The following is a 10,214-nucleotide window of genomic DNA, read 5'->3' as shown; positions in this document are numbered from 1 at the left end:
CACACGTGCACGCTCCTAGTAAAATTTTACGCAGCTGTAACTTGCAACAGCGCCACCACTTGACCAACCGTAAGAGTTTGTGGCTAAACAAAACACTGTAAGGCCAAAAAAAAAATAAGTCGGTCTCTGGTCAGCGCGCGCGTCGATTTTAATCATGCGCGTCAATCTTTTTTTTTCAAAAATGTTCCGCGGTAGTTCCAACAGCGCCCTCTATTGCCGCACCTGCTCAATTTTTTTTTTTTACCAAAAAGCACCAAGGAATGGGAAATTGCACCAAGGCAAATGATCGAGAGCACCAAGGCAAATTATGGAGGACACCAATGTACATGAGGACACCAAAAAAGCAAAATAGTACCCCACCTTGTCTATACAATCCAAGCTTGAAGAAAAAAAAAAGCCCCCCCCCAAAAAAAAAGCCGCATCCCTGCGTCAATTCCGGAACTTTGGTCTGACCAGAGACCGAATATTTTTTGGGGGGGCCTAATAGTGGACTTGTCTTTTTCTGCGCAGATTTTGTGGCTAAACAAAACACTGCCCGCCCGGGCATGACGGGCCCACGTGCTCAATGACGAAAGTCTGGATTTTTCAGCCGAACGTGTGGTTGCGAAGGCAGATTTCTAAAGGTTACGTGGCGTAATACTTATTTTTAATGAAGCAACAAACACGTTCAACCCGGCTGGCGAAATCTTTGAAAATTCATTTCTCCCGTTTGGAAGACCATATCTTCAGGCGCGGTTCTTAGGGCCAAGGTGTAACACAAGCGTTTGCAACAACAAATTAAGCTGAAATACACTTAGATGATATGAGTGTTCAACTACTCGTGAAATAACAACTTGAGGAGATTTCTAGAAATTGACGTTAAGGTCAGTAACCCGAATTGTCGTTTCAGCATGGATGGCGGCGATTTTTTTTCACTGACATGCAGTGTAGCAGTGTAGAATTTAGATTTTCTTCCGGTACTATAATTTAACATTCCAATCAATACTAAGCATTTTTTTTTTTAGAAATTTTAGAAATGCAACGTTCAAAAGGCATGATGTTTTTTGGGGGTGCATGAATTTCACTGCTCCGTTATGGCGTCCAAGTACGTAATAGGATTAACTTTGTTGAGCAACGGCGACGCTTAGGCCTTCGCAACCACACGGATGCACGTTCCGATTCATCTCTTCGGGTCCATGCCCAGTGAGTCAGGCAGCTTAGTGAATGGATGTGGACATTCCGGACAAAAGCGCCAAATTGTCCATACATGCTCCTCAATGCCTTAGCTTTCAATTTTTGATAGGAACCAACTTATCCAATAACATTATGGCGGCCATCTTGGATCTAAAGATGGCGGCCATTAAAAACCTATATCTACCAATATCTCATCTTCAAAGCCACTTAGGATCAATGTTTTGGTGTCTAAACATACATTTTCAGGGTCAAGGAATAGAACTGTACCATTTTGGATAGTTTCAAATGGTTAGATTGTCCAAATACAGTATTGTGGCCATCTTGTATTTAAAACATGGCCGCCATTTAAAACCTAAATCTCCGAATGCGTGTATTGCATCTTTAAGCCACTAAGTCACGGTATCTTAATCTTGGTGTCTAAACATATATTTTCAGGGTCATGGAACACATTTAAACAATTTGGATTAGTACTACATGTATTTAGGATCGTGTCAAATGGTCAGTTTGTCCAGATAGGCTACTTAATATGGCGGCCATTATGGTTTGCCGTAAAAGGACCAACACTGGCCCGATTCAGGACTCGCTTACACAGACATAGAAGTGGCGTACTTTCTTTGTTCTCGTGAACTAAAATTGTGCAATGTCGCACACTAATTCCAAAATGCTCTTATTTTAACCAGAATTAATTTCCTGGGCTGAAATTCGGACTTAATATCCCTTTTCCAAAACTCTTCCATTTGCGACGGATCAGGCCACCTTGGAAACTCCTATATAGTTTCTGAGTAAAATCCATATATCTATTTCGTGAAAAACTTGTGGGGTACCAAAACGTTACCCCGGTGGGCATTCCTTGTGGGGTACCTCCCATTGTTCCGTAACCCCATAAGGCAGTGTTTATACGTTCAGGATTACATGTAAATGTCTCCTGATGGGCACAAAAGCCTCCAGGTATTGAGACAGTGCATTCCTGATTCCCTCCCAGCTCCCCCCCTCTCTCTCTCTCTCTCTCTCTCTCTCTCTCTTTGTTACCGTTGAGGGGGTACTTGAGTACACCGTCCATGTACATAATGCTCTGTTCAAGAGGCCAATCAGCAGCTTTGGGCCCTCTCACAAATTCTTGGGGCAAAATTCAGTGGTAAATTTTCGTCATTGGAATGTACCAACATTTTTATCATCAAAGTGAACAAAATGTTATCACATTTAAAATTCCATGTCAAATGCTGCTAATTGCCCTTTCGTCAAATTCATGACTCATCAGTTGAACTTGCATTGAACTTAGGAACTTATTAAACTTAGGAGGAAAAAACAGAGAATTTAGTGGAATTGAAATGAAAAATGGAAGCTCATTGAAGTTTTTAAACATAACCAACTAGTCAAGTCATCATGAGCACTCACAGAACCAAATGATTCATCGTCATTTAGCCTTAGGTACTTTCCTGAAGATACGTCCTATAAAAAGTAGGAGAAGCTTATCCAGAAGACTGAAGATGATCAGTTGAAGAAGGCTGTATTTACATCAAAACGGTGCCTTGCTTGTCTAAAAGACAAGCCAAAACTTCTAGTCGGCAAGACTGTGGAACACAAACTACGCAAAACTTCATTGAGTTTACCAAAATATTCATCCCGAAACTGTCTTGGGAATAGATCAAATGTATGCAGTAACGTGCACCATATGAATATCATCTCTTTTGAGTTGTGTGGTTCTGAGAAGAACCAGTTGTTTACTCGATATTTCGAGAGGTCATGTTTGAGGTCAAGGCGCAGTCTTGTTTTGCATAAAATTAATCACCGATCCTTCACGCATGTCATAGATGACAGATGCTTGCTGTGCAAGCGGCTAATAGCTTTAGCATTCTATTTATGATTTTTGGACCCAATGTACTAGAATCATAACATTAGTAAGCAGCGGACGGGGTGGGGGTGGGGGCGTGAGGGGTGGGGTGGGGTGGGGGAAATTGGGGGTAAGGTTTCCACACCTACACCCCTTATATAAGATGCAACTGGGCCTGCATTGTGGTCCACTTTGAACAGCGCTCCAGGCCCAGAACCTGTCCAGTATCCTAGCGTCCAGTTGTCCAGGTGAAACCCGCAAGCCCACCCCTCCCCCTCTCCAAATAAATTGGTCTGAGATGCCCCGCCCCTCACCCATCACTTATTCTATTTTCTCCCCTTAGGATTGAGAGCGGTTCAAATCATATTTACTGCCAGTTATTGGAGAATTCAAATATCATTATTTCTTTTTCTATTATGTTATTGTTATATTATGAAGACAGTTTAGATCTATCGGCTACATCATTTTCCAATCAATCATTCTCCATTCATTTGTTAATTCTATTTAATAACCTCATCGTGTTGTGTCGTCGATTTCATTTGGCGTGAAAGCTTTTATATTATTTCATGCGATATAGTCCTAATTTCCTTCATCTAAACGAGCTGAGACAGACATGTGGAGGTACTCTTAATTTATGAAGCTTACAATTTTTTCACATTTTACATACAGCGTTTATTTTGAGAGCCACAATTTATGTACATCAGCCTGACCTAGTAAATAAACGTATTCCTTAATCAGCCAAGTTTGTTTTCGAATGTTTTCTCGTCATTGGTGTTGATTATGCTCTCACAGTAAAAAAAAAAAAGGAATAAAAGTTACTACGGTACCAAATGTTTAAACGCATTTTTAACGGTAGTGTACAACATTGCAAACCTCAAACAAGAAAACTACCAAAATTATTTTGAAATACCTTCCTTGCCTGTAAGTGAATAATAGTCTCAAGCATCCTGTGAAATCATGGCACCTTGTGTGCTGTCATTTGAAAGAAAAGTGGAATTTTCATATTAATTTTCAAAGATGGTCAGCCGACCATCGTTGTGAAAACTTACCCCTTTTCAGATACTGCCCCCATTTAACCAAATTTAGGTAGTCCACATTTTGTTTGCAATCGGTTACACATCCGTTAGGTGCAAGCCAGCTAGTCTGGTTCCCTGACCCGACAGTTTCCCGATAAATTGCTCCGTTTCGTCTGAAGTGAGGTCAGGAAACCAGACTGTACAAGAACAGCATTCTTTTACAGCATCTGTGAACATACAACTTTAAATAGGTCAGTGTAAAAATATTTGCTATAAAATATTAACCCCTAAATTCATCAATTTCTGAAAAGTACATCACAAGTAAATGTTATAAATTAGGCCTTTCTTGAACCATGCAATCACCTGCGGTCTTTTCCTTTTCCACTTTAATGCTCAAATGAATCGAAACTAACACTGATTATAATTTCTCAATCCAAAAATGTATAGAATACTGTACAGTTAATATTGTCCGTTTTCGGTACTTTTAAGCTACGGTACAATAACAAATTATTACTAACGACTTCTTAACATTAGCATTTTATACAGCAAAAGACTTACGTATATATGGCACTGATGCTAAATTAACTAATCGACATGAAATTACATTTAATACAACATAACATGCGGCCTGTACTTCAAAATCCAATAATCATGCAAAATTTAGAATGAAAAAAATTCTCACAAACAATTCTCACAAGAGTTTAAAATTATGAATCTACTGTGTTTTTTTTAGTATGTGAATATTCTTTTCTTTTTGCCGTATGCAAATATTTATATAACTATGCAAATAACTAATCGTAGAATGTATATTTACAGTGTTACAGTTGAATCAGCATTTCAACTTGTCTGATGCTTCGGTTTAGTGTTGCATCAATCCTCTGTATTAATTTATTTGTTGATTTAGTATCCGATAGCAAGTCAATGAGCTTTATTTATGTACCGCATTTCTTTTTAAATTTATGGGCTACATTTTGGATTCATAGTCCTTAACACTGTACAGTGTCGGCCCAAAGTGTAAGTACAGAAGCAACGCCCTCAGTTGTTAGGACACACCATGGCCTTCTTAAAATTATAACAAGTAACATTATTATCATACATTAATTAAGAGTAGAAGGATATTCAAAAAATGATTCAGCGTAAAATTCATCGCATGGCTCCTTTAGTAAATGTCTGCCATTTGTAAAATTTGAAGGTTTTTTTTCAAACATATGAACTTACATCATCGAGAGATATACAACTGCGGTGTTATGGGTAGCCCTAAGACTATTTTGCAGAGCGCCCTCATTGAATGTTTCCTGAAGACACCTTTGAACGCCCCCCTCACTTTAATATAACCAACAATTGAAGCACAATCCTCAAAAACTCAACAAACACGACTGGCCAACAATCACGCGTGTAGTGCAGAATGCGAAGATTGTCACAACATGTGAACAACACACATCATGATAACATCTGTAAGGCTTTGATGCAAATCAATCGGGAAAAATCATTGTATAGTTATCGTCTTTAATAAGTTATTCGTCTTTAATTAGTTATTCACAGTATGTAATGAGCAGTTTGCTTTATCCTCAGTCAATGAACGAAATGGAAATGTTACACAATTTAGTCCGTGGATTGAAAAATATGCCGGTCTGGTCAGTACTGATACGAGAGTAAGTTAAGTTTTCGCCTTGGCTTTCGCACAGCTACTAGAAATCACTTTGAAATTTAAACAAACATCTGTATTATTATGTTGTGAGCCGAACCACTGCATTGTGTACGTTTGCAGGTACGGATCCAGTGTTGGCTCAAGGGGGAGGAGTATATCTGTCAAGGAGGGGGCGAAGCAGGCATGTGCTACCTATTGCTGGGGGCAAATAGACTACCCGCCTCAGCCTTTGTGTTTGTTGCACTTTGTTCTAATTTTGGTTTGTTTGATTCCTTTTCTGTGGTTTGGCCTTCGGTTTAGTCGCGCAACAAACTGTGAAGAAAGTGTAAAGGAAAGGATTGAGGGACGAGTTGATTGGAAGAACCAGAACCACAACCCATGCATACACCTCGGTGGATAGTGTGACTGTTCCCGTCTGAGACAGAATCCCCATGATGATTATTGGCATCCAACAGCAGAAATCCGTCATCACGATCAGCGCCATCTTGACCGCCATTTTGACTTCACGCTGCCTGTGGGCATTCACTCGGACGGCACTGGCCGTCCGCCTGACACTGATGAAGATGGCGACGTAGCAACACAGGACAAGAAGAAATGAAACCAGATTGACGCCAAGGAAGAGAACGATTGCCAGGATCCAAGATGCTTTCTTACCTGTGCCGTGGGAAATAAGCCAGTCACCAGACCTGATACCAAGGCGACGATTAAATGACGTGGTCACATCAGATGCCTTAGTTGTAAGAGGAAGGCCGATACAAACATCAGAAAGTCCATAAACATCAGAATCAGACCCAAATGAAAGTGTTGGCACGATACTCAGACAAAGTGCCAGAAACCATAGGACAACAATGATGACTGTTGTTGATTTTTTCCCGAGAGAGAAGTTTTTCAACGGAAACACAATGCCTAGGAAACAGTCCACGCTGATGAGTGTCACAAAAAACACCGAAGCCTCGCTGGACAAAACCGACAGAACTCCAGCAAGTTTACACATTATGCTGGAGCGCCACTCAGGGGCCACAAGAAAGTAGTCCTCGCCAAATGTAAGATCTGCAACAGCTATGATTAGCATGTACACACCCATCATGACGTCTGCGAGCGCCAGATTTCCAACCATAAGTGATAGCGTCTTTTTACCCCCTCCGACCCCTTTCTGCCTAAGCCTCCAAAACAGGACAGCCAAATTACCAATGAGGGCACTTATTCCCAATACCCACAACACCGCTCGTAGTATGTTATTTGGCATAAGGCTATCGCACAGAATCAAATCTGGTTGAGGCTTGGTGGTTGAACAACTGTGCTCGATAGAAAAGTGATGCAACTTGGATAAGGCACAGCAAAGACGGTAGTCATCAACGACTCTGAAAATGAAATGAATGTTTATTGAACACTATACGTGCAGTGCATTAACCCTGTCAGGACCTGGCTTTTTCGGACCTACGGGGACGTAGTGCCCCCCCCCCCTCTATATTTTCAAAAGTGAATGACCGATTTTTTAAAAACTTGGTAGAAATTAACCTTTGACCAAACTCTACAGGTTGCCATTTTTTCCAAAAAAATCGTCCATAGAGGGCGTTTTGGGGGACATTTTTGCCCATTTTTGGTCAAAAATAGTTTTTCCCCGTATTTTCCGTTTTCTTTGGCCAAAAAATATGTCATTAAATTTGGGAAACATGTTTGTCACGTGACACTTCTCAATCACCTATCTGATAAATAAATTAATAACAATGTGACAATTAGTTTTATAGTGTAGAAATAAATATTAAAACATTTAGTTTATTAAAATTACGTGAAAACTGGGAACCAATGTAAAACAAACGGTTGCTATGGCAACAACGAACCACCCCTTGATTGTTTTTTATTATGACCCTAGATAATATTTAGGAAAAGTCACCAAATTTGGTGGTGATCGGCTGCACCGTTAAAAAGTTATGAGCAAAAATATGGGAGAGGGGGCACATTGTGCCTTCCCCGGTCCTGATAGGGTTAACACATTTCTTGATAGAACTGCGGATATAATCTGATGGGGCAGCGGAACCGGGGGGGGGGGGGGGGGGGGGGGGGGAGGGGGGGGGGGGCGGGGGGGGGGGGGCTGGGGGGGGGGCGGGAAACTTGCCCCCTAGATTTACCCAAGTCCCCCTTTTGCGGACATCCGATGTGCCCCTTCGAGCATAAATGTGGCCCCTCGAGATGAAAACAAAACTGACCATAACATTTGGGATAATTTGTTTTCAGTTACCATTTCCCAAAATGGTATAAAGAGTTGTGATATGAACGAGGAATATAAAAACCAAGCCCCCAAACCCTTACAATGCGCCTTGAAAATGGGCACATCATGCGTAGTTTGCATAATGGCCGGTTTTGAAGAGCGCCCCCTATTTCGGAAGATAGTACCAGCCCCCCCCCCCCCCCCCCCCACACACACACGCACACACATACGTTTGTTTAATGTGTAAATCGAGGATTTTCCTATTGTTCCTCTTCCCTTTTCCTTTGTTTATACTCTAATTTGTTTGCAACAGCTCTCATTGGTTTTGTACACGTTTTCTAATCGAGGTCGTCCTCGATTTGGTTCCTGTCCTCAATTCATCGATGATGTTGCACGTGTGTGTGCTCGATTTACACCATAAACACGCACACACAGGCATGTTTGTTTTACATACCAAGTGCGGAGTAGACATTCATTTGTTTTCGTGTAGTTAAGAACATCCAGTGAAAAAAACTCATTTTACTCAAACTGTGAAACCTCTTTCAACCCAAATTTTTTTCTATGATTCCCTTTGCCACATTTTGCCACAAATAAACGTAACTCAAAAATGCCTCTAAACCTGTTTTCCAGAGAGGGAAAACCTTGTGTGAACGTGGGCAAGTCCACACAACGTCGCTGCTACCTGGTTTATGTGGACATCTTTTGTCGGAAGTCCACACAGTGAATGCAATGCTTGTACAAACACACACACACTATTTGATTTCACGGAGGCAAAGTGTCCGGTCAAAAAAACGTGTCGACATTTCAGCACGGATGTGCCAAACAATTTAAATGCTGTATACGCTGCTGCACCGACGGATGTTGCCTTTTTCTGAGCAAGTGCCCCTTTTTGGTGATCCCCCCCCCCCCCCCAGTTTGAAAACCGTTCCGCCGCCGCTGTTTGATGCTCTCATTAATCGGTACGAATTGGTTACCGAAAAACATCACTTTCCTAAGCACCATTTGGGCATGATAAAACTATTACAATCGATTATACTTTAAGAACAACTAAATGACTTACGCTTCTTGCAAGGCTGGTAACCCATCAGAGGCGACTTTATCAAGCTTAGTCAACGTGCCTGATATATTAAGCAGGATACTGAAAAAGATCAGACGTTAAATATTGTCTTTACATTTTGCCAATGTAGGCCTAGGCCTTCTCGAAACCCATATATTCTAAGCAACCGGCATTCTATTTTCTTTCATGTTAACTGTCTTTCAAACATGTTCATGTGTTCAACCATTGATCCGTCGAGCCGCAGGCTCGTTATAAACAAATAGTAAAGTTGGCCAATTTATATTTAATAGCCTAAAAATTACCTTAAAACTAATGTTTGGACTCGATGGGAAACATCGACATTGTTTTTATAAGATTGCAGATATAAGTTTTGGGAAATCTTATTGGACATCTTTTATCAGTTTTCTGGAATTGCCATCACTTATATTATTTTTGTATGATAGCAATACATTGTAAAAATCCTCATTCATGGGAATTGCAAAGTTTAAATGGCTTAATGACGAAGTTTTAACAAATATTTGTAGAATATCAGCCCAGCATACTAACTTACTGATAATAAAACGTACGTAAAATCCCAATTTCTAATTACACTCACTGATTCAGGCCTTTTTTGTTTAGCACAACGTGTCCCTTGGTCGATAATGTCTTTACCAAACCCTTTAAAACTCGCTGTGCTTGTGCAATATCTACATTTTGCAAACTATAATTAAAAAAGAAGCTGTAAAGACATTGCCACGTCCAAATTAAAAATATGATAAAAAAAATTGCTTAAAAAAATCTCTTTTTTAGCATGAGATTTAAATATTGCTTAGTGTAAGATTGATTCTTGTTTAAATAGATTGAAATGTAAATTAAGCTTTTAGTGTCTCTTTTTGACATCAGCAACAATATCCAACTTACAGGGCGTCGAGACTGGAGAGTCCTTCGAGAGCACCAGCTTGGATCGACACGAGCGGAAGATTTACCATTTCCCTGTCGAATCACATGGAGAATAACAAAGCTGAAAAACACTACAAATATAAGTCTTTGCGAGAGTGAGATTGGTTCCTATTTAGATCCACATATGGCTTGCAGGATATATACTCTTCACCACAAAGAAGATACGAAGCATATCAAATTTACCGATATTCGAGATTGGAGAGTGCGCTAAATGTACCAGCTGGAATCGACACGAGCGGGCGATTTGTCATCACACTATCAAATCAAATGGGGAATATAACAAAGCTGAAGTACACTGCAAAATATGTAACTTTTAAATCTCTATTCAATTAAACTGCCTG

General features: G+C 40.4%; 1 protein-coding gene across 1 annotated transcript in view; it reads right to left on the bottom strand.

The window, feature by feature from the left end:
- Positions 1 to 5,718: 5,718 nt before the first annotated feature.
- The window catches only part of LOC119727828 (G-protein coupled receptor GRL101-like), a 31,288-nt gene continuing 26,792 nt past the window's right edge, over positions 5,719 to 10,214 (bottom strand). The window contains exons 4-5 of the mRNA XM_038199899.1: positions 8,938 to 9,015; positions 5,719 to 7,029 (exon numbers count right to left, since the gene is read on the bottom strand). Coding sequence (XP_038055827.1) covers positions 5,919 to 7,029; positions 8,938 to 9,015 — 1,189 coding nt within the window. The 3' untranslated portion in view covers positions 5,719 to 5,918. The remainder of the gene's footprint in view (positions 7,030 to 8,937; positions 9,016 to 10,214) is intronic.

Source organism: Patiria miniata, unplaced genomic scaffold, assembly GCF_015706575.1.
Source record: "Patiria miniata isolate m_02_andy unplaced genomic scaffold, ASM1570657v1 HiC_scaffold_20, whole genome shotgun sequence".
Classification (NCBI taxonomy): domain Eukaryota; kingdom Metazoa; phylum Echinodermata; class Asteroidea; order Valvatida; family Asterinidae; genus Patiria; species Patiria miniata.
Note: the sequence above shows the minus strand (reverse complement) of the source record. Positions and strands in the feature narration are given on the sequence as shown.